The 25,311-nt window shown below is 51.7% G+C and overlaps 1 protein-coding gene across 1 annotated transcript; it reads right to left on the reverse strand.

The window, feature by feature from the left end:
- Nucleotides 1–336: 336 nt before the first annotated feature.
- LOC140207857 (uncharacterized) lies at nt 337–23,533 on the reverse strand. The gene is made up of 3 exons (XM_072276406.1): nt 23,465–23,533; nt 12,455–12,592; nt 337–4,417 (listed from the first exon to the last, which is right to left on the reverse strand). Exons 1-3 carry the CDS (start codon nt 23,531–23,533, stop codon nt 2,888–2,890), a joined length of 1,737 nt encoding a protein of 578 aa, XP_072132507.1. The 3' UTR covers nt 337–2,887.
- Between the last annotated feature and the right edge of the window lie 1,778 nt (nt 23,534–25,311).

Genomic DNA, 25,311 nt, shown 5'->3' on the forward strand with positions numbered 1-25,311 from the left:
TACCAACAGAGCCACACAACCCCACTATTAGATTGTTCTTTCAACAAACATACAAGTATCTGGGAAACAAGAGGACCTGCAGATGCTAGGAATCTAGAGAACTACACACAAAGTGCTGGAGGAGCTCAGCATGTCAGGCAGCATCTATGGATGGGAATCAACATTTCGGGCCAAGACCCTTCATCGGGACTCTTGATACCCACCTATCTGGAATATCAACAAGCAAAGAAAATAAAAAGTAGTGTGAAATAGGGAAAACCTTTGTCAAAATTTAGTTCAAGGCTTAAAAAAAACCTGCCAAACAGAGATCAATTGTTAACAAATACAACAAAGGCAATAAACACTTTCATCAATACCGACATTGACTTTTTTTTAAAATAAAAATATCTTGGTCCCATTTCAATCAGCAAAATTTACAAAGATAACTAAGAACTGAAATGATAACTTTAGAAAAGGCTATTTACACTCAAACCCACTTAGATTGGACAGAATGAGGAAGAGAAATAACACACATGAAAAAGAAATCACACAACAGTCAGATACAACTTGAAAGTAAATATTTTCATCAAAAATGAACACAATTCAGCACTCCAGGTGTGTATATGCAATTGTGATAAGTAATACAGACCAGAAACTTAAATGAGAGGCCAACTCAGAAAAATGAATCATCACTATGGAAGAAAACATTAACCAGTGGAATGAGTACGACCCTCCATGGGAGACATCCCAACGATCTGAGCAGATGAGATGTTGACAAGGAAGCATCGAGCACCTGACTGAGAGTTGGAGACCTCTTCCCAGAAACAGAGGGGTTCCTTGCAGAAATACGGGACAAGGTGGGTAACAAAAGGAAACAAACAAATGAAAATATATGAAATACAAACCAACAATGCAGCAAGTGCAGAAAATGCCAAGAGAAACCAGACACCATCCAACACATTCCAGGATCCTGCAGCAGTTTAACTCAATCTGATTACTTACACAGGTACAATCAAGTGGCAAATATCATTCACCAAAATCTTACTTCAAAATATAATCTCATGAATGACCACCATAATTTCATTGAGGCACCATAGATTCACGCCTGATTCAGTTTCAGAGTCAAAATCTTACAAATTATATAATAATCACTACATTACTACTAACAGGACAATCAATAACCATCCAGATATAATATTACAGGATAAACAAGCAGGAACAACTCCCTCAATAGATAAAACCATTCCAAACACACATGTTCCTCGACCAGTGGAGCACCTCACCACAGGCATTGTTTGTATCATCAGTCAGACAATGGAAAGATTTTCTCTGTCAATCAGCTTCCAAATGTTGCCACTCTGTCATTCGTTGCCACATCCCGCTGCTGATTCCCTTCTCCTCATCATACATTCTTATACCGACCATCGTCCAGAGCCCCAAACTCTGCCCTGTGCGGACCAACCTCTGGTTTCTGACCCTGAGTCCATTGAACATCCAACTAATGGTTTCCCATTCTGCTTTCAGTCTTTAGAGGAGAGTAGTGTTTTCAACAACACTGTAGAAGCAGCGAAAATGGCCCATAATGTGGAAATGAGCCCTGAATAAGGAGATTAACTCCCAATGTCATTCTTTCTCAGTCCAGAGATTTGAGGGGTGAAGAACATCTCAGACAGAACTGCAGTCAGCTCAACTTCTTCAGTCTGCAGAAAATTCAAGGGAAACCTCTTCACCCACACAGTGGTGACTGGGGCCCATCCCACAGGGAGAGTGAGAGATGAACAACAGGGGAGGATTCAAAAGGGCTGTCGTGGAACTGAATCACTGGCTGGGTCCAGCAGGCCTGAGTACACTGGTTGTGTTATAAACACGCTAAGTACCAAAGACAGAGTTTAAAATAGAACTGATTAATTTGTCACAGATGCAGAATGTTAAACTCCAGTCCCATTAAAGGTGAATATGTAGCAGAAGAAACTCCTCCCATGCCCAGTGACCAGGGTGCAGACTGGGTGTGGTGAGCAGCAGCAATAATTGCAGAGTTCAGCACCGACAGTCACTCTCGAAATTGCATTCAGCAACAGTGATGGACAAATATCCAGCATGCAGCTTATTGAAACTTTCTCCCCAGTGTGAACCTGGCAGTATGTCACAAGTGTAACATGCTGTAAGGTTTCACTGCTAATGTAATGGCCTCTCTGCAATGGTTCACTGCTGAGGTAGTGGTTTCTCTGTAGCAGTAACATTTAGGTTATGACTAGAGATAACAGGGTTTTGGAGTACGGGGCTATCCAATGGGAGAAATGTTCTTTCTTGAGAGTCTGGAAGAGAGATTTTCATGGTCTTTTGCCAAGGAGGGATCAGAAGACGTGAATGGAGAGAGTGGGCCCTTTTTCTTTATTTTGTTTTCTTTACTAACCCTGTAGTCAAAATAAGAATTATAATTCTCAATTATTTAATCACATATTGTGTACTGCTTGTTATTTTGGGGTACTGATTTGTAACAGGGGACACATCGTGCAGCATCCACCCAAACGAGATTTCTTAAGATTGGCCGGGCCGGGAGCTATCGACCCCCACATTAAACTGCTAGTCGAAGTGAGAGTTACAAGGTTAGATGACTGAGTGAATCGCTTCCCACATTCACAGCGGTTGAACGGGTTTCCCCAGTGTGAACTCAATGATGCAAACCTGATTGATTTGGCTGAGAGATTCTCTTCCCAAAGTCCGAGCAGGAGATCTGCCTCTCCCCAGTGTGAACACACTGATGTCTCTGTAGTTGAGATGACCGAGTGAATCCCTTCCCACAGTCTGAGCAGGTGAACGGCCTCTACCCAGTGTGAGCTTGCTGGTATCTCTGTAGTTGAGATGACCGAGTGAATCCCTTCCCACAACCAAAGCAGGTGAACAGCCTCTACCCAGTGTGAGCTTGCTGGTGTCTCTGTAGGTGGATTAACTGAGTGAATCCTTTCCCACACTCTGAGCAGGTGAATGGTCTTTCCCCAGTGTGAACTCGCTGATGTACCTTAAGTTGAGATGACGAAGTGAATCCTTTCCCACAGTCTGAGCAGGTGAACGGCCTCTCACCAGTGTGAACTGACTGGTGTCTCAGTAACTGAGATGATGAAGTGAATCCCTTCCCACAGTCTGAGCAGGTGAAAGGCCTCTCCCCAGTGTGAACTCGCTGATGTACCTTTAGTTGTGATGACAGAATGAATCCCTTCCCACACACTGAGCAGGAGAACGGCCTCTCACCAGTGTGAACTGACTGGTGTCTCAGTAACTGAGATGACGAAGTGAATCCCTTCCCACAGTCCGAGCAGGTGAACAGCCACTCTCCAGTGTGAACTGACTGGTGTCTCAGTAACTGAGATGACGAAGTGAATCCCTTCCCACAATCTGAGCAGGTGAATGGCCTCTCTCCATTGTAAACTCTCTGATGCGCCTTCAAATTCGATGACAAAGTAAATCCCTTCCCACAGTCTGAGCAGGTGAATGGTCTCTCCCCAGTGTGAACTCGCTGATGTACCTTCAGTTGAGATGATGTAGTGAATCCCTTCCCACATTCCGAGCAGGTGAACGGCCTCTCCCTTGTGTGAACTCGCTGGTGAGCCATTAGGTCAGATGACCAAGTGAATCCCTTCCCACAGTCTGAGCAGGTGAACGGCCTCTCCCCAGTGTGAACTCGCTGGTGTGCCATTAGGGGGGATGACTGAGTGAATCCCTTCCCACAGTCTGTGCAGGTGAATGGCCACTCTCCAGTGTGAACTGACTGGTGTCTCAGTAGGTGAGATGCCTGAGTGAATCCCTTCCCACAGTTTGAGCAGGTGAACGGCCTCTCTCCAGTGTGAACTTGCTGATGTACCTTAAGCTGAGATGACTGAGTGAATCCCTTCCCACACACTGAACAAGTGAACGGCCTCTCCCCAGTGTGAACTCGCTGATGTACCTTCAGTTGAGATGACGAAGTGAATCCCTTCCCACAGTCTGAGCAGGTGAACGGCCTCTCCCCGGTGTGAACTCGCTGGTGAGCCATTAGGTTAGATGACCGAGTGAATCCCTTCCCACAGTCTGTGCAGGTGTACGGCCTCTCTCCAGTGTGAACTCGCTGATGTACCTTCAGTTGAGATGACGAAGTGAATCCTTTCCCACAGTCCGAGCAGGTGAACAGCCGCTCCCCGGTGTGAACTCGCTGGTGTGCCATTAGGTCAGATGACAGAGTGAATCCCTTCCCACAGTCCGAGCAGGTGAATGGCCTCTCTCCTGTGTAAAATGACGGGCGTGCCAGTCGGTCAGATGACCAAGTGAATCCCTCCCCACAGTCTGAGCAGGAAGGATAGTTGATCGAATCCCTTGCTCCACTTCTTAAATTTCTGGACAGAGACAGCAAAACCGGCGTATTGTGTTCGAGGTTCCCATAGACAAATTCCTTGTCATTTTTAACCTGTAAAAAGATTTACAAAATCCATCAATGGGTGAAGGACAACATTTCAGATGAGATCACGAGTTGTCACGGTTGGTCTGGCATCACTCTGTTTCAGCGAAATTCAACCCTAGTTGGAGACAGAAGTCATCTTCTAACTGGGCACAGTGCTGGTATCTGGAATGACCATCAAACTCTCTGATGCTCTTCCTGTCTCTATGAGAATGGGGCATTTCTGTCATCTCCAATCTGTGACCTGGCTCAGTTTGACTCTCTCCATTGGTATTATTCCCTGTTCCCATTGAATTCCATGGGTTCCTGGTCCCACAGTAACTGAAACACGAATAGCCGGCAGTGCATTCCACCATTCTCTGTGTGAAAAACCTACCCCTGTCATCCGCTCGTTATCTATTTACAAGCACCTTAAAACTATGTCCCCTCGTGTTAGCCATTTAGCCCTGGGAATAAACCTCTGGCTATCCACACAATCAATGTCCCTCATCATCTTATACATCTAAGAAAGGCTCTAAACATGAACAAGGAAATTATACACTGCTTTGAGGATTTGTTAGAAATATACAAAATTATGAGGGTATAGATAAGGTAAATGCGAGCAGCTTTTTCCACTGAGGCTGGGTGGGATGACAACCAGAGGTCATGGGTAAGTGGGGAAGGTGAAAATTTAACGGGAACATTTGGAAAAGCTCTTTACTGAAATGGTCGTGAGCGTGTGGAATAAGATGCCAGCACAAGTGGTGAATATGAGCTCGGTTTCACCATTTAAAGAAGTTTGGATGGAAGCCTTGATGGTTTGGGTATGGAGAGCGATGGTCCCAGTGCTGGTAGTTGCATTAGACAGATTAAATGATTTTTCGTCATTGACTAGATGGGCCAAATAGCCTGTTTGTGTACTGAACCTCTCCATGTTTCTGTGACAGAGAAGCTGGACAAACTTGTTTGGAAGGGAAAAGGTAGGAGTGACAATGGAGCAGCAATGGCTGGAGTTTCTGGGAGCAATTCGGGAGTTGAGTGATCGATACATCCCAAAGAAGTGGAAGCATTGGAAACGCAGGAGGACACAACTGTGGATGAAATGAGAAGCCAAAGCCAACATAAAAGCCAAAGAGAGGGCAAACAGAAGAGCAAAAACTATTGGGAAGCTTTCAGAAACCAACAGAAGACAACAAAAAAAAAGTCGGATGAGCTCGGGGGTGGAATTATGATATTGTAGTCATTAATGAGTCTTGGTAGCACCCAACAGTCTGAGGCATTTGGAGGAACAAAATATCCCGGGCCTCAATATCTCTTGAAAACCGAGGTTCCCTGCACCAGTTACCTTTCAACTTTTATTTTGGCAGGCATATACAAACTAGACACCCTCAAAATTCACGTCTGAAGGCCTCCCACTTACCAAGTACTCCTTTGTCAGAAAACGCCTGTCCCAAACCACACTTGCCAGATCCTGTCTGATACCATCAAGATTGACCTTTCTCCAATTTAGAATCTCAACCCGCGGTCCAGACCTATCTTTTCCCATATTTACTTTGAATCTTATGGCATTATGATCACTAATTTCTGTCACCAGCCCTGGATCATCAGCTCATTGCACACTTCTACGTCAGGAATTCTACGTACTGATTAAGGGCACATTTGACAAACTCTACCCCATCTAGTCCTTTTACAGTATGGAGGTCCCAGTCAATATATGGAAAGTTAAAATCACTCACTGAATCAATCTTTGTTTCTTGGCATGGTCTGCGATCTCTCTACAAATTTGTTCCTCTAAATCCCTCAGACTGTTGGTTGCAACCAATTCCCAATAATGGCTACAATATCATAATTCCCTGTCCTGAGCTCATCTGGCTTTCCTGCGATGCTTCTTGCATTGTGATATACACAGCTCAGCACATTCATCGCACCATGCTCAACCATTTGATTGCTGACTCTATCTGAGGTCTGAACAACATCTGACTGGTGTCAAGAGGACAAACTCTCCCTCATTGTCATAAAAACAAAGCTGATTGTGGATGACTGATGGAATGGAGACAGGCTAACCGCTATTGACATCAATGGATCTGGGACTGAGAGGGTGAACAGCTTTAAGTTCCTCAGCATAAACATCACCGAGGATCTCACACGGTCTGTTCATACCGGCTGTGTTGCGAAAAGAGCACAACAGCACCTCCTTCACCTCAGACGGTTGAAGAAGGCTGGGATGGTGCCCCAAATCCTAAGAACTTTCTACAGGAACAGAATTGAGAACATCCTGACCAGCTGCATCACTGCCTGGTATGGGAACTGTACTTCCCTTAATCACAGGAACCTGCAGAGAGTGGTGCAGACAGCCCAATGCATCTGTAGATGTGAACTTCCCACTATTCAGGACATTTACAGAGAAAGGTGTGCAAAAAGAGCCCAAAGGATATTGGGGACCCAATTCACAACCACAAATCACAACCATTGGATGTTCCTGCGGCTACCATCCAGGAAACGGTACCACAGCAAAAGGACCAACAGGCTCCGGGACATCATCTTCCACCAGGCCATCAGACTGATTAATTCATGCTGATACAATTGCATAACTATGTTATATTGACTGACCTATGTACAAATTATTTATTATAATTTACTATAAATTACACATTGCTGATTTAGCTGGAGACATAATGTAAAGATTTCTACTCCTCATGTATATGAAGGATGTATGTAATAAAAGTCAATTCAATTCAATTCACCCTCTCCACTATCTGTTCTGTCATTCTGGCTCCCATTCCCCCAACAACTTATTTTAACCACATCACCCCCTACCCCCACACTAGCACTAGCAAGCCTTACCACTGGGATATTAGTCCCCTCTTGTTCTGTTCCCCTAACAAACGAATCCCCTATCACCCCTTTGACTTTCCTCTGCCAGGTAAATCCCCCCAACAGTTTCTAAAGTGGATCCACCTGTTGTTGTGTGGGATGGCCACAAGAGTACTCTGCGATGGCTATTTAACCTCATTCCCCTTCCCGACTCTCACCAAGTTTCCTGTGTCCTGCACTTCAGGTGTAACTCACCTCTCTTCATGTCATATCTATCACCCCCTCCAGCTCCTGGATGATCCGGAATTCATCCGTTTCAAGTTCCAACTCCTTAAAGTGCAGGGTTACAAGCTGCAGCTGGATGCACATCTTGTAGGTGAGGGCATCAGGGACACTGGAGGTCTCCCCACCTTCCCACCAATGTCCTCCCTAATTTGCAATGACCAGTGTGCACATAAATCTTGTATTGTGCTTTTTTTTACCCAGTGTGCACAGTGAATTTTATATAGAGTGGTATTCATTTTAACAGCTATCAAATCATTGTCAATAAGAACTTTGATTTCCTCTGGGTTTGATCGAGTCCCATCTGCATTCTCACACAACCTATGTAACAGGCCTGTAACGGGTAATGAAGGATTTTCTCACCAGAGCTTTTGCACATTGTCCATATTTGGTTTGCTTGCTGAATTACGCTTCAAAAAGTCAGATTTCCAAATATCACTCCACTTCTTCCCACTTGTAAATTCTCCAGCAACTTTTGCATGGCCACAATATACACAGGTAACACCAGTTTCTGTATTGTACATAAATATTTCCCCTGAACCCTCCTGAGGAATTGAGGATATTAAAAAAATCATTTTGATCCTATGTAACCTCTGGCTGCAAGGATAACTGGGACTGTATAGGAATTTTTGAACAAGTAAACTCTGTCTTCTGCGGTTAGCTAAGACAGGCTCATTACTGGTTCTCTGCGGCTTGCAGAGAGATGCACTGAGAGCTGATAACATTATACCTTGCACCCTCTTTAGCTGATAATATTATACATTGTATCCTCATTTGAGTAAAGAGAGGAGGACTCGCCGATAAGGACAGGAATGAACATCTCTCTGTAATTAAATCAGGGCCTTGCAAAGGGAATACCTGATAAGGACTGGACAATTTATCAATCTGTAATTAAAACCTTGATTTAGTGAACTCTCTTATCTAAGTAATTAAGAATGCTGACCAATTAAATTAGCCAACATGATTAAAACTAATAATAAGGATTGGCCTGACAATGACCAAAATCAAATGCAACAAGCTTTGACATATTATTGGGACCCGGTTTTCCAAACCATATCAACCCCAACAGGAACTAGTATTAAAGGTGAACATCTTAATTAACGAGAGCTGTATAACTCATCTCCTTCTACCTTAGGCTACAAATTTATCAATCACCCCTGCTGTGGACACTTTCTGGAGGTCCAAGATCCGTATGCAGCACGACCGCTGGACTAAGTGTGTAAATGTAGGACTGGGCTATGTTGAAAAATAAATATGTGAGGTTTTCTAAAATTGACTCCTCCTACCTTAGGCCAAGAACTTATCAATCACCCCTCGTGCTCACCGCTCTACAGCTACCCCGAGTTCTGGCTATTACTAAATGTGCGGCCCACAGCCACATGTCTGACCGGGTCACTAAAGGCAACGCTTTAGCAGATTAGACAGTGAAAAGTGCAGCACAATCCTCGGTAGTTGTAGTCCCCTCGGGTTCCCGTCAAGCAACCCTCTGTGACTGAAGCAGAACGGGTTTGCCAGACATGCGGGAGGTACGTACTTTTCAGGGGGACGCCTCTGAGGAGGAGCTCAAACTGTGGTCCCAGATGGGGTGTCGGAAAGACCCCGACCCAGGTTTTCAGATCACCCCAGTGGGACAGGTTTGTGTTCCTACACAGTTTTTACCAATATTGGTCGATTATATACATAATTGTACACACCTGGAAAAGGAGGGAATGGTCGGTAACCTGTACCCTGCACACCGGGTACGACTCCCTTGACAGGTGAATCTTTCTCGTGTCTACAAGTTGATTTTATTGTATTGCCTAGAGTATATTGCTATAGATACTCCTTAGTTATTATAGATGTGTTTAGTAGATGGATTGAAGCTATTCCAACTACCAATAATACTGGTATGACTGTTGTGAAGGTATTATTATGGGAAATAATTCCCAGGTACTGAGAAACTGAGAGATACTGAGCTCTGACAATGGCCCACGCTTTGTGGTGAAAGTAGATAAAGAGACATGTAACAACATGTAACAACTTGGCTATCCAGCAACAATTCTACTGTGTACACAACCCACGGCCCACTGGCATTGTGGAAAGAGCCAATGGCACTCTGAAGAGTAAATTGGCCAAAGTAACGGTGGAGACTGGACTCACTTGGTTGAAGGTTCTACCGTTAGCCCTGTTCCACATGAGGGTTACCCCACAGGGGAAAACAGGGTTGTCACCAGCTGAAATCATTTATGGACGGCCCATGAGGACACCCTGGGGACCAAGACCTTGGGTACCATTGTTCCCAGTAAGTCTACCAGCAAAATTCAATATGCATACCCTAGGGGAAGAGATGGGGAAATATACATGCAAACTAACCAAAATTTTCCAAGCATTACATTCACAGGTACGACAGGCTTACAAGGAAGAGAACTACCCCGCAGAGAGGAGTTACTATCTCACCCTAGAACCTGGGGATTTTGTCCTGATTAAGAACTGGGATCGAGGGAAACTCGAACCTCGGTGGAGAGGACCATATCAGGAGTTACTGACCACTCCCACGGCTGTGAAACTGAAGGGGCAATCTCGGTGGATACATCGAACAGACTACAAACATGTTACTAAAGGAACTGAGCAGAAGGACTCTCTCGGACTAAAGGAAGATGTATTGGTTGATAGTGGCATTTGTGTTTATGTCTTTCAGAGGGCTCACCCCAGCATCCGGGGGCCCCCGTGTTAACACCTTTCTGTCTCTGTGTCACACGTATGCCAAACAGGTAGAACTAGGTGTCTGCTGGGTTTGTGTCACAATTCCACAGCATGGTAAAACTATGATTACAATGTCAGAAATCCCGCTCAACCAGAGTGAGGAACTCTCAGCCTGGGCTTTCTCAAATAACACCCGGGGAAGAGAGGTGAGGAACTGTGGTCTAGTCAGAGATTACTGTGGCTGTCAGTGTTTTGAGGGATGGTATCTCAGGCCTCCACCAAACAGAAGTTCCTATACTGGGAAACATGCATCCTGGCCATACTTGCAGGTGCTCAGCATTGCAGAGAAGAATAACGAAGACTGAACAACTTTGGATGATCACTTTTCTCTCCTATGGAGTAGCCAGGAATTCACGAGAGATAATCAATTTGGCTACAGCACTTGAGGAGCTGGCCACAATACTGCAGGGGCCCTGACAGAAACACAGGCCCAAGGAACAAAAATATCCACTGAAATGATTGCAATTTGGCAAACAGTCCTACAGAATCGTATGGCTTCAGATTTTATCCCAGCTGAGAAAGGGGGAACCTGTGCTATTATTGATGCAGAATGCTACACTTATTTCCCTAATGAGCCTACTAACATTACATCCCTCTCTGGCCAAGGAGACTGCAGCATTAAGTAGGGCAGGATTTACATGGGGTCACCAAAGGGTCGAAATGGGGGTCTTCAAAGGCCTGTTCGGTAATATGTGGGGCATGATATTGCATTATGGCCTAATAGTTGTAGATATCATTGTTATAATTACTGTTGTACACTGTTTTTACCCACTGATAAGTCAATGCTGTATTCGGTTGCTTTCTCTGTAAAACATTACTGCTTTGATCATCATGTAATGGTCAAAAGGAGATCATTGTGGACTTCAGGCATGGCGGGAGTCACACTCACGTCCCCATCTACAACAACGGATCTGTAATGGAGCGTGTATCAAGCTTCAAATTCCTTGGTGTCCACATTTCCGCAGATCTCACCTGGTCCCTGAACTCCTCCATCCTGATCAAAAAGGCGCAACTCGCCTTTATTTCCTGCGCAGCATGAAGAAAGCTCACCTCTGTCCCAGGATATTGACGGACTTTTACCGCTGTACCATTGAGAGCATACTCAACAACTGCATCTCAGTGTGGTATGGCAATTGTCCCGTATCGGACTGCAAAGCACTCCAGTGTGTGATGAAAACTGCACAGCGGATTATCGGCACCCACTTGCCCACCATTGAGAACATCTACCATAAACGCTGCCTGGGCAGGGCGAAACACATTATCAAGGATGCATCTCACCCTAACCATGGACTTTTTACTCTCCTCCCATCCAGTAGGCGCTACAGGAGCCTCCGCTCCCGCACCAGCAGGCACAGGAAGAGCTTCTTCCCTGAGGCTGTGACCCTGCTGAACCTCACATCACAGCACTAAGCAGTATTGCATCCGTATTGTACTGTCTCAGTACTTTTATATTTGTGTGCTGTAGCACTTTTTTAATTCACAGTTATTTTGTAAGTAACACTATTCTTTGCATTTCTGGTCAGATGCTAAATGCATTTCATTGGCTTTGTATTTGTACTCAGCACAATGACAATAAAGTTGAATCTAATGATAAGATATGTTAAAGGATTAACTCTTTGTTAAACAATAGCAGCCTGTTTTTCTGAAAGAAACTGCTGATTGTCAACAGATGTGCTAAGCCACGCTGAGCCACATTTCTCCTTGAGGGTGGCTAGCTGGGGTTTCAGGATGCTTATCTCCTTGTGCACTCATGTGTAGAGATAGGACAGATTCAGTCTGTTGTGTGTGTGTAAGCCATTATGACTATTTTGTAATTTGTCTTTAGCAAATAACTTTGGCTCCAGCCTGTCTTGTGTGGGGGGTATCTGGACGGATATATCTGTGGTGTAAGGGGAATTGTTAGTCAGTTAGTGGATTGGGCAGAACAGTCATACACTGTTCCTGTTTGAGCGGCTAACTGAGTAAGGCCAAAGTGCGTGGAATAAAGAGTTTGTACTTACACGGTCTCTGAGAGACTTTATCTGGATTCGACTTCCACAGAATGGGAGTGGTATTAAAGGGCTGGGCTGCTGGAAGCACATTACCAGACCTGGAGTGATTGCAGCTGGGTCTGACAGAGGCATAACTGGTTCTTCTGGGCACATTCAGTCTCACACCAACTATTTCCTGCCTTCCTTTGTACAGGTACGCAATGTCTAAAGGACCAGTGTTTGAGTAAATGAGACTCACCAAACTTTCTCCTGACTGAATCACTGGATTCTCTGAGTCAGATGGGTGCTCTCCAGTTGATGCTCTCAACCCTCGGGCTGGTTCACTTGTTGCTGTTCCCTCATCTTCAGTCGTGGTTCGCTTCCAGTTGGGGTTTTTCTTCCAATAAATCTCTCACCGCAGGTCTAACTTTAACATGAAAGACAATGAAGCACATTAACAATAAAAAGGAAAAACAAACATTTCTGCTTAATGTTACTAAGAACAAAACTCACTGAAACTTGCCCCTCACATCTCCTCTGACCTTAAATGTATTCGACTTTTCAACCTCTTTGAATCGTCTGTCCACTCCATCTGTTCCTCTCATAATCTTATAAACGTCCATCCAGTCTCAGGCCAGCCTGTTCCGCTCTGGAGAAAACAACCCAAGTTTGTCCAGCCTCTCATTACAGCTCATGCCCTCTAACCCAGGCTAACCTCTTCTGCGCCCTCTCCAAAGCCCCGTCATCCTTCCCAGAGTGGGGTGATCAGAACTGTATGAAACACTCCGGATGTGGCCTGACTGGAGTTTTATAAAGCTGCAACACAACTTCCTGACGTTTGAACTCAATGCATCAACTAATGAAGACAACCACGCCATTTGCCTTCTTAACCACCTGATCAATCTGTGCAGTCTCTCTCAGGGAGCAATGAACTTGGAGTCTAAGATCCCTCTGATCATCAACACTGTTCAGGGTTTTGCATTTAACAGCGTACTGTCTCAGACATTCAACCTACCGAGCTGCCAAGGTGATCGTCACTAATCACATCTCACTGAGTTGTCTCAGGTCCTGTTGAGTTTATTGCCAAGTGCACAAGTACGGGAAGGTACAGGAACAGAGAAACACTGACTTGCAGCAGCATCACAGGCAAGTACATTCAGATAACACACAGAACACAAATTATACGATTCTGTGTCAGTAACCATCTATAAATATGTGTTATGCCATTAACAATAAATAAAACACATTGTGCCTTGATCAGTATTGAAATATGCATTTTGTGTCAATAACAGACTTGGAAATGTTGAATTTGGCCCCTATCTCCATTCCTCCTGTCGCCCACAACCAGCTCCGTTGTTTCTGTCACCGGGAGGCAGAGGTTGTTTCCTTGAGTCGGGGTGATGACTCCTTCTCTGCCGGCTGACCTATTATTATTGGAGATGAGACCGGTCAGTCAGCGGATTTAACCTGCAGATTGGAGCTGTGGGTGGCGACACGGTCATGGGTGAACACACGGAGAGTGAAGGGGACAGGGTGTGTGTGTGTCACGGGTGAACACACGGAGAGTGAAGGGGACAGGGTGTGTGTGTGTGTCACGGGTGAACACACGGAGAGTGAAGGGGACAGGGTGTGTGTGTGTGTGTGTGTCACGGGTGAACACACGGAGAGTGAAGGGGACAGGGTGTGTGTGTGTGTCACGGGTGAACACACGGAGAGTGAAGGGGACAGGGTGTGTGTGTGTGTCACGGGTGAACACACGGAGAGTGAAGGGGACAGGGTGTGTGTGTGTGTCACGGGTGAACACACGGAGAGTGAAGGGGACAGGGTGTGTGTGTGTGTGTGTCACGGGTGAACACACGGAGGGTGAAGGGGACAGGGTGTGTGTGTGTCACGGGTGAACACACGGAGAGTGAAGGGGACAGGGTGTGTGTGTGTGTGTGTGTCACGGGTGAACACACGGAGAGTGAAGGGGACAGGGTGTGTGTGTGTGTCACGGGTGAACACACGGAGAGTGAAGGGGACAGGGTGTGTGTGTGTGTCACGGGTGAACACACGGAGAGTGAAGGGGACAGGGTGTGTGTGTGTGTGTGTCACGGGTGAACACACGGAGAGTGAAGGGGGCAGGGTGTGTGTGTGTGTGTGTCACGGGTGAACACACGGAGAGTGAAGGGGACAGAGTGTGTGTGTCACGGGTGAACACACGGAGAGTGAAGGGGACAGGGTGTGTGTGTGTCACGGGTGAACACACGGAGAGTGAAGGGGACAGGGTGTGTGTGTGTGTGTGTGTGTCACGGGTGAACACACGGAGAGTGAAGGGGACAGGGTGTGTGTGTGTGTGTGTGTGTCACGGGTGAACACACGGGGAGTGAAGGGGACAGGGGGTGTGTGTGTGTGTCACGGGTGAACACACGGAGGGTGAAGGGGACAGGGTGTGTGTGTGTGTCACGGGTGAACACACGGAGAGTGAAGGGGACAGGGTGTGTGTGTGTGTCACGGGTGAACACACGGAGAGTGAAGGGGACAGGGTGTGTGTGTGTGTCACGGGTGAACACACGGAGAGTGAAGGGGACAGGGTGTGTGTGTGTGTGTGTCACGGGTGAACACACGGAGGGTGAAGGGGACAGGGTGTGTGTGTGTCACGGGTGAACACACGGAGAGTGAAGGGGACAGGGTGTGTGTGTGTGTGTGTGTGTCACGGGTGAACACACGGAGAGTGAAGGGGACAGGGTGTGTGTGTGTGTCACGGGTGAACACACGGAGAGTGAAGGGGACAGGGTGTGTGTGTGTGTCACGGGTGAACACACGGAGAGTGAAGGGGACAGGGTGTGTGTGTGTGTGTGTCACGGGTGAACACACGGAGAGTGAAGGGGGCAGGGTGTGTGTGTGTGTGTGTCACGGGTGAACACACGGAGAGTGAAGGGGACAGAGTGTGTGTGTCACGGGTGAACACACGGAGAGTGAAGGGGACAGGGTGTGTGTGTGTGTGTGAGACGGGTGAACACACGGAGAGTGAAGGGGACAAGGGTGTGTGTGTGTGTGTCTCACGGGTGAACACACGGAGAGTGAAGGGGACAGGGTGTGTGTGTGTGTGTCACGGGTGAACACACGGAGAGTGAAGGGGACAGGGTGTGTGTGTGTGTCACGGGTGAACACACGGAGAGTGAAGGGGACAGAGTGTGTGTGTGTGTGCACGGGTGAACACACGGAGAGTGAAGGGGACAGGGTGTGTGTGTGTGTCACGGGTGAACACACGGAGACTGAAGGGGACAGGGTGTGTGTGTGTCACGGGTGAACACACGGAGAGTGAAGGGGACAGGGTGTGTGTGTGTGTGTGTGTCACGGGTGAACACACGGAGAGTGAAGGGGACCGGGTGTGTGTGTGTGTCATGGGTGAACACACGGAGAGTGAAGGGGACAGGGTGTGTGTGTGTGTGTGTCACGGGTGAACACACGGAGAGTGAAGGGGACAGGGTGTGTGTGTGTGTCACGGGTGAACACACGGAGAGTGAAGGGGACAGGGTGTGTGTGTGTGTGTCACGGGTGAACACACGGAGAGTGAAGGGGACCGGGTGTGTGTGTGTGTCATGGGTGAACACACGGAGAGTGAAGGGGACAGGGTGTGTGTGTGTGTCACGGGTGAACACACGGAGAGTGAAGGGGACAGGGTGTGTGTGTGTGTGTGTCAAGGGTGAACACACGGAGAGTGAAGGGGACAGGGTGTGTGTGTGTGTCACGGGTGAACACACGGAGAGTGAAGGGGACAGGGTGTGTGTGTGTGTGTGTCACAGGTGAACACACGGAGAGTGAAGGGGACAGGGTGTGTGTGTGTGTGTGTCACGGGTGAACACACTGAGAGTGAAGGGGACAGGGTGTATGTGTGTCACGGGTGAACACACGGAGAGTGAAGGGGACAGGGTGTGTGTGTGTGTGTCACGGGTGAACACACGGAGAGTGAAGGGGACAGGGTGTGTGTGTGTCACGGGTGAACACACGGAGAGTGAAGGGGACAGGGGGTGTGTGTGTGTCATGGGTGAACACACGGAGAGTGAAGGGGACAGGGTGTGTGTGTGTGTCACGGGTGAACACACGGAGAGTGAAGGGGACAGGGTGTGTGTGTGTGTGTCACGGGTGAACACACGGAGAGTGAAGGGGACCGGGTGTGTGTGTGTGTCATGGGTGAACACACGGAGAGTGAAGGGGACAGGGGGTGTGTGTGTGTCACGGGTGAACACACGGAGAGTGAAGGGGACAGGGTGTGTGTGTGTGTCACGGGTGAACACACGGAGAGGGAAGGGGACAGGGTGTGTGTGTGTGTCACGGGTGAACACACGGAGAGTGAAGGGGACAGGGTGTGTGTGTGTGCCGGGTGAACACACGGAGAGTGAAGGGGACAGGGTGTGTGTGTGTGTCACGGGTGAACACACGGAGAGTGAAGGGGACAGGGTGTGTGTGTGTGTCACGGGTGAACACACGGAGAGTGAAGGGGACAGGGTGTGTGTGTCACGGGTGAACACACGGAGAGTGAAGGGGACAGGGTGTGTGTGTGTGTCACGGGTGAACACACGGAGAGTGAAGGGGACAGGGTGTGTGTGTCACGGGTGAACACACGGAGAGTGAAGGGGACAGGGTGTGTGTGTGTGTGTCACGGGTGAACACACGGAGAGTGAAGGGGACAGGGTGTGTGTGTGTCACGGGTGAACACACGGAGAGTGAAGGGGACAGGGTGTGTGTGTGTGTCACGGGTGAACACACGGAGAGTGAAGGGGACAGGGTGTGTGTGTGTGTGTGTCAAGGGTGAACACACGGAGAGTGAAGGGGACAGGGTGTGTGTGTGTGTCACGGGTGAACACACGGAGAGTGAAGGGGACAGGGTGTGTGTGTGTGTGTGTCACAGGTGAACACACGGAGAGTGAAGGGGACAGGGTGTGTGTGTGTGTGTGTCACGGGTGAACACACTGAGAGTGAAGGGGACAGGGTGTATGTGTGTCACGGGTGAACACACGGAGAGTGAAGGGGACAGGGTGTGTGTGTGTCACGGGTGAACACACGGAGAGTGAAGGGGACAGGGTGTGTGTGTGTGTCACGGGTGAACACACGGAGAGTGAAGGGGACAGGGTGTGTGTGTGTGTGTGTCAAGGGTGAACACACGGAGAGTGAAGGGGACAGGGTGTGTGTGTGTGTCACGGGTGAACACACGGAGAGTGAAGGGGACAGGGTGTGTGTGTGTGTGTGTCACAGGTGAACACACGGAGAGTGAAGGGGACAGGGTGTGTGTGTGTGTGTGTCACGGGTGAACACACTGAGAGTGAAGGGGACAGGGTGTATGTGTGTCACGGGTGAACACACGGAGAGTGAAGGGGACAGGGTGTGTGTGTGTGTGTCACGGGTGAACACACGGAGAGTGAAGGGGACAGGGTGTGTGTGTGTCACGGGTGAACACACGGAGAGTGAAGGGGACAGGGGGTGTGTGTGTGTCATGGGTGAACACACGGAGAGTGAAGGGGACAGGGTGTGTGTGTGTGTCACGGGTGAACACACGGAGAGTGAAGGGGACAGGGTGTGTGTGTGTGTGTCACGGGTGAACACACGGAGAGTGAAGGGGACCGGGTGTGTGTGTGTGTCATGGGTGAACACACGGAGAGTGAAGGGGACAGGGGGTGTGTGTGTGTCACGGGTGAACACACGGAGAGTGAAGGGGACAGGGTGTGTGTGTGTGTCACGGGTGAACACACGGAGAGGGAAGGGGACAGGGTGTGTGTGTGTGTCACGGGTGAACACACGGAGAGTGAAGGGGACAGGGTGTGTGTGTGTGCCGGGTGAACACACGGAGAGTGAAGGGGACAGGGTGTGTGTGTGTGTCACGGGTGAACACACGGAGAGTGAAGGGGACAGGGTGTGTGTGTGTGTGTCACGGGTGAACACACGGAGAGTGAAGGGGACAGGGTGTGTGTGTCACGGGTGAACACACGGAGAGTGAAGGGGACAGGGTGTGTGTGTGTGTCACGGGTGAACACACGGAGAGTGAAGGGGACAGGGTGTGTGTGTCACGGGTGAACACACGGAGAGTGAAGGGGACAGGGTGTGTGTGTGTGTGTCACGGGTGAACACACGGAGAGTGAAGGGGACAGGGTGTGTGTGTGTCACGGGTGAACACACGGAGAGTGAAGGGGACAGGGTGTGTGTGTGTGTCACGGGTGAACACACGGAGAGTGAAGGGGACAGGGTGTGTGTGTGTGTCACGGGTCAACACAGGGAGAGTGAAGGGGACAGGGTGTGTGTGTGTGTCACAGGTGAACACACGGAGAGTGAAGGGGACAGGGTGTGTGTGTGTGTGTGTGTCACGGGTGAACACACGGAGAGTGAAGGGGACAGGGTGCGTGTGTGTGTGTCACGGGTGAACACACGGAGAGTGAAGGGGACAGGGTGTGTGTGTGTCACGGGTGAACACACGGAGAGTGAAGGGGACAGGGTGTGTGTGTGTGTGTCACGGGTGAACACACGGAGAGTGAAGGGGACAGGGTGTGTGTGTGTGTCACGGGTGAACACACGGAGAGTGAAGGGGACAGGGTGTGTGTGTGTGTCACGGGTGAACACACGGAGAGTGAAGGGGACAGGGTGAGTGTGTGTGTCACGGGTGAACACACGGAGAGTGAAGGGGACAGGGTGTGTGTGTGTGTCACGGGTGAACACACGGAGAGTGAAGGGGACAGGGTGTGTGTGTGTCACGGTCACGGGTGAACACACGGAGAGTGAAGGGGACAGGGTGTGTGTGTGTGTCACGGGTGAACACACGGAGAGTGAAGGGGACAGGGTGTGTGTGTGTGTGGGTCACGGGTGAACACACGGAGAGTGAAGGGGACAGGGTGTGTGTGTGTGTGTGTGTGTCACGGGTGAACACACGGAGAGTGAAGGGGACAGGGTGTGTGTGTGTGTCACGGGTGAACACACGGAGAGTGAAGGGGACAGGGTGTGTGTGCGTGTCACGGGTGAACACACGGGGAGTGAAGGGGACAGGGGGTGTGTGTGTGTGTCACGGGTGAACACACGGAGAGTGAAGGGGACAGGGTGTGTGTGTGTGTCACGGGTGAACACATGGAGAGTGAAGGGGACAGGGTGTGTGTGTGTGTCACGGGTGAACACACGGAGAGTGAAGGGGACAGGGTGTGTGTGTGTGTGTCACGGGTGAACACACGGAGAGTGAAGGGGACAGGGTGTGTGTGTGTGTGTCACGGGTGAACACACGGAGAGTGAAGGGGACAGGGTGTGTGTGTGTGTGTCACGGGTGAACACACGGAGAGTGAAGGGGACAGGGTGTGTGTGTGTGTCACGGGTGAACACACGGAGAGTGAAGGGGACATGGTGTGTGTGTGTCACGGGTGAACACACGGAGAGTGAAGGGGACAGGGTGTGTGTGTGTGTGTGTCACGGGTGAACACACGGAGAGTGAAGGGGACAGGGTGTGTGTGTGTGTCACGGGTGAACACACGGAGAGTGAAGGGGACATGGTGTGTGTGTGTCACGGGTGAACACACGGAGAGTGAAGGGGACAGGGTGTGTGTGTGTGTGTCACGGGTGAACACACGGAGAGTGAAGGGGACAGGGTGTGTGTGTGTGTGTCACGGGTGAACACACGGAGAGTGAAGGGGACAGGGTGTGTGTGTGTGTCACGGGTGAACACACGGAGAGTGAAGGGGACAGGGTGTGTGTGTGTGTGTCACGGGTGAACACACGGAGAGTGAAGGGGACAGGGTGTGTGTGTGTGTGTCACGGGTGAACACACGGAGAGTGAAGGGGACAGGGTGTGTGTGTGTGTGTGTGTCACGGGTGAACACACGGAGAGTGAAGGGGACAGGGTGTGTGTGTGTGTCTGTCACGGGTGAACACACGGAGAGTGAAGGGGACAGGGTGTGTGTGTGTGTGTCACGGGTGAACACACGGAGAGTGAAGGGGACAGGGTGTGTGTGTGTGTCACGGGTGAACACACGGAGAGTGAAGGGGACAGGGTGTGTGTGTGTGTGTCACGGGTGAACACACGGAGAGTGAAGGGGACAGGGTGTGTGTGTGTGTCACGGGTGAACACACGGAGAGTGAAGGGGACAGGGTGTGTGTGTGTCACGGGTGAACACACGGAGAGTGAAGGGGACAGGGTGTGTGTGTGTGTCACGGGTGAACACACGGAGAGTGAAGGGGACAGGGTGTGTGTGTGTGTGTGTCACGGGTGAACACACGGAGAGTGAAGGGGACAGGGTGTGTGTGTGTGTCACGGGTGAACACACGGAGAGTGAAGGGGACAGGGTGTGTGTGTGTGTCACGGGTGAACACACGGAGAGTGAAGGGGACAGGGTGTGTGTGTGTCACGGGTGAACACACGGAGAGTGAAGGGGACAGGGTGTGTGTGTGTGTGTCACGGGTGAACACACGGAGAGTGAAGGGGACAGGGTGTGTGTGTGTGTGTGTCACGGGTGAACACACGGAGAGTGAAGGGGACAGGGTGTGTGTGTGTGTCACGGGTGAACACACGGAGAGTGAAGGGGACAGGGTGTGTGTGTGTGTCACGGGTGAACACACGGAGAGTGAAGGGGACAGGGTGTGTGTGTGTGTCACGGGTGAACACACAGAGAGTGAAGGGGACAGGGTGTGTGTGTGTGTCACGGGTGAACACACGGAGAGTGAAGGGGACCGGGTGTGTGTGTGTCACGGGTGAACACACGGAGAGTGAAGGGGACAGGGTGTGTGTGTGTGTCACGGGTGAACACACGGAGAGGGAAGGGGACAGGGTGTGTGTGTGTGTCACGGGTGAACACACGGAGAGTGAAGGGGACAGGGTGTGTGTGTCACGGGTGAACACACGGAGAGTGAAGGGGACAGGGTGTGTGTGTGTGTCACGGGTGAACACACGGAGAGTGAAGGGGACAGGGTGTGTGTGTGTGTGTCACGGGTGAACACACGGAGAGTGAAGGGGACAGGGTGTGTGTGTGTGTGTCACGGGTGAACACACGGAGAGTGAAGGGGACAGGGTGTGTGTGTGTGTCACGGGTGAACACACGGAGAGTGAAGGGGACAGGGTGTGTGTGTGTGTCACGGGTGAACACAGGGAGAGTGAAGGGGACAGGGTGTGTGTGTGTGTCACGGGTGAACACACGGAGAGTGAAGGGGACAGGGTGTGTGTGTGTGTGTCACGGGTGAACACACGGAGAGTGAAGGGGACAGGGTGTGTGTGTGTGTGTCACGGGTGAACACACGGAGAGTGAAGGGGACAGGGTGTGTGTGTGTGTGTCACGGGTGAACACACGGAGAGGGAAGGGGACAGGGTGTGTGTGTGTGTCACGGGTGAACACACGGAGAGTGAAGGGGACAGGGTGTGTGTGTCACGGGTGAACACACGGAGAGTGAAGGGGACAGGGTGTGTGTGTGTGTCACGGGTGAACACACGGAGAGTGAAGGGGACAGGGTGTGTGTGTGTGTGTCACGGGTGAACACACGGAGAGTGAAGGGGACAGGGTGTGTGTGTGTGTGTCACGGGTGAACACACGGAGAGTGAAGGGGACAGGGTGTGTGTGTGTGTGGGTCACGGGTGAACACACGGAGAGTGAAGGGGACAGGGTGTGTGTGTGTGTGTGTGTGTGTCACGGGTGAACACACGGAGAGTGAAGGGGACAGGGTGTGTGTGTGTGTCACGGGTGAACACAGGGAGAGTGAAGGGGACAGGGTGTGTGTGTGTGTCACGGGTGAACACACGGAGAGTGAAGGGGACAGGGTGTGTGTGTGTGTGTCACGGGTGAACACACGGAGAGTGAAGGGGACAGGGTGTGTGTGTGTGTGTCACGGGTGAACACACGGAGAGTGAAGGGGACAGGGTGTGTGTGTGTGTCACGGGTGAACACACGGAGAGTGAAGGGGACAGGGTGTGTGTGTGTGTGTCACGGGTGAACACACGGAGAGTGAAGGGGACAGGGTGTGTGTGTCACGGGTGAACACACGGAGAGTGAAGGGGACAGGGTGTGTGTGTGTGTCACGGGTGAACACAGGGAGAGTGAAGGGGACAGGGTGTGTGTGTGTGTCACGGGTGAACACACGGAGAGTGAAGGGGACAGGGTGTGTGTGTGTGTGTCACGGGTGAACACACGGAGAGTGAAGGGGACAGGGTGTGTGTGTGTCACGGGTGAACACACGGAGAGTGAAGGGGACAGGGTGTGTGTGTGTGTCACAGGTGAACACACGGAGAGTGAAGGGGACAGGGTGTGTGTGTGTGTGTCACGGGTGAACACACGGAGAGTGAAGGGGACAGGGTGTGTGTGTGTGTCACGGGTGAACACACGGAGAGTGAAGGGGACAGGGTGTGTGTGTGTGTGTCACGGGTGAACACACGGAGAGTGAAGGGGACAGGGTGTGTGTGTGTGTCACAGGTGAACACACGGAGAGTGAAGGGGACAGGGTGTGTGTGTGTGTGTGTCACGGGTGAACACACGGAGAGTGAAGGGGACAGGGTGTGTGTGTGTGTCACGGGTGAACACACGGAGAGTGAAGGGGACAGGGTGTGTGTGTGTGCCGGGGGTCGGAGAGACAGAGGTGCGGGAGCCACTCTGACCACCTGCCGGACATTTGACAGGATCCAGACACGCAAGGCCGGGTGAAGGCCCAGGTCTCCGAGTTCACGCCTTCGTACGTCTCCTCCTACCTCTCGGCGATACATCAGACTCCGGCCGCAGGAGACGCTTCACAAACGCCCCCGGCTTCCCTCGGATGGAAATGGAAATAAATCAGAAAGCGGACATTTACTTTGGGGTTTGTTCCGCTTTCACGGAGAAATCGGAGCCGAAGCGGAAGACGGAACCAGTGGGGTTACCGCCCTCTCCGCTGGTCCGCTTCTGCTATTGGGTCTAACCAGTGATTGACATTCCTTTTCACCAATGGCAATAGCGCAGCTCCTGGAGCGTTGGTTTTCAGCGGTGGGGAGCTCCTACGCCGGTGGCGCTGAGGAGGAGCTCCGACACTGGTGGCGCTGAGGGGAGCTCCGACCACTGGAGGCGCCGTGGGGAGCTCCGACCACTGGAGGCGCTGTGGGGAGCTCCGACCACTGGAGGCGCTGTAGGGAGCTCCGACACTGGTGGCGCTGTGGGGAGCTCCGACCACTGGAGGCGCTGTGGGGAGCTCCGACCACTGGAGGCGCTGTGGGGAGCTCCGACACTGGTGGCGCTGAGGGGAGCTCCGACCACTGGAGGCGCTGTGGGGAGCTCCGACCCCGGTGGCGCTGAGGAGGAGCTCCTACGCCGGTGGCGCTGTGGCGAGCTCCGACACCGGTGGCGCTGAGGAGGAGCTCCGACACCGGAGGCGCCATGGGGAGCTCCGACCCCGGTGGCGCCGTGGGGAGCTCCGACCCCGGTGGCGCCGTGGGGAGCTCCGACCACGGGTGGTGCTGTGGGGAGCTCCGACCCCGGTGGCGCTGTGGGGAGCTCCGACCCCGGTGGCGCTGTGGGGAGCTCCGACCCCGGTGGCGCTGTGGGGAGCTCCGACCCCGGTGGCGCTGTGGGGAGCTCCGACCCCGGTGGCGCTGTGGAGGAGCTCCGACCCCGGTGGCGCTGTGGAGGACCTCCTACGCCGGTGGCGCTGTGGCGAGCTCCGACACCGGTGGCGCTGAGGGGAGCTCCGACCACTGGAGGCGCTGTGGGGAGCTCCGACACTGGAGGCGCTGTGAGGAGCTCCGACACTGGTGGCACTGTGGCGAGCTCCGACACCGGAAGCGCTGAGGAGGAGCTCCGACACCGGAGGCGCTGAGGAGGAGCTCCGACACCGGAGGCGCCATGGGGAGCTCCGACCCCGGTGGCGCCGTGGGGAGCTCCGACCCCGGTGGCGCCGTGGGGAGCTCCGACCACGGGTGGTGCTGTGAGGAGCTCCGACCCCGGTGGCGCTGTGGGGAGCTCCGACCCCGGTGGCGCTGTGGGGAGCTCCGACCCCGGTGGCGCTGTGGAGGAGCTCCGACCCCGGTGGCGCTGTGGAGGAGCTCCGCCACCGGAGGCGCTGTGGGGAGCTCCGACACTGGAGGCGCTGTGGGGAGCTCCGACCACTGGTGGCGCCGTGGGGAGCTCCGACACTGGAGGCGCTGTGGAGGAGCTCCGACCCCGGTGGCGCTGTGGAGGAGCTCCGACCACTGGTGGCGCCGTGGGGAGCTCCGACACTGGAGGCGCTGTGGGGAGCTCCAGCCACTGGTGGCGCTGTGGGGAGCTCCGACACCGGTGGCGCTGTGGGGAGCTCCGACCCCGGTGGCGCTGTGGAGGAGCTCCGACACCGGTGGCGATGTGCAGACCTCCGACCACGGGTGGTGCTGCGGCGAACCTCCCGCTAAACGCAGTCGCTGTGCCGACCGCAGCCGTCGCCGGCGGTTCTCCTGTTCAGGCGGCGGTGAGGAAGGACCGATCCCGCTTTTGTGTAAGTTGGGGGCTGACTGCAGTGCGAAAGGGCCGGGACCGAGTTCTGCTGGACGGCTGGAGGCTCCGGGCTCTCCGGTCCCGCAGCCCCGATTTTAGCTTTGCACCCGAGCCCGGGTGGTGGGATCAGTTGTTGTTCCCAGGCTGGGAGAGGGTTTGGGGCGAAGGGTATCTGTCTGTGTGTGGGTAGAGGTTATGGGTGGACTGTGGGTGTGGGGTGAGTGGAGGGAAGGGTGTGGGACCGTAGTCGGGTGGGGTTGCTGTTGTGAGGAACTGGGATGATCGGACGTTCCGTGACCCGGGTCGGTCAAATAAAGTTGTCAACGGGAGGATCTGCTCCGTTGTATCGGACGCTCGGGCATCCTTTCAATGAGCAACAATCTCTTTTCAAATTCATCACTGTCTAATCTTGCTGTTAACATCGTGTTTGTTACAAAACCCCAGAGTCTGGGAACAGCTGTCACAGTTATGGGCTGTTGGTGCAGACTGGGATGGCGGTGGAGCGTCAGTGACCTCTGTATCAGAGAAAAACACGGGTTTGTACAGCCGCTTGTGAGATATAAATGTCCTTACAGTGGATTCGGATCTGGTGGGATATCTGGAGTTTGGAAGGGGAAAGGGAGAAAGGAAGGGGCTGAAGTGGGAGAGTTTTAAGCAGCGAAACATAGTCCGGGGTGGAGGAGTACAGGAG

This window comes from Mobula birostris, chromosome 13, assembly GCF_030028105.1.
Source record: "Mobula birostris isolate sMobBir1 chromosome 13, sMobBir1.hap1, whole genome shotgun sequence".
In the NCBI taxonomy this organism is placed as follows: domain Eukaryota; kingdom Metazoa; phylum Chordata; class Chondrichthyes; order Myliobatiformes; family Myliobatidae; genus Mobula; species Mobula birostris.

Coding starts and splice junctions, on each gene's coding strand:
- LOC140207857 (XM_072276406.1), bottom strand. CDS start 23,533: ATGGCGCCTCCGGTGTCGGAGCTCCTCCTCAGCGCCACCGGTGTCGGA. Junction 12,593..23,464: donor CTCGCCACAGCGCCACCGGC/GTAGGAGCTCCT, acceptor ATTTATTGGAAG/AAAAACCCCAACTGGAAGCG. Junction 4,418..12,454: donor TTCAGTCAGGAGAAAGTTTG/GTGAGTCTCATT, acceptor ATCTTTTTACAG/GTTAAAAATGACAAGGAATT.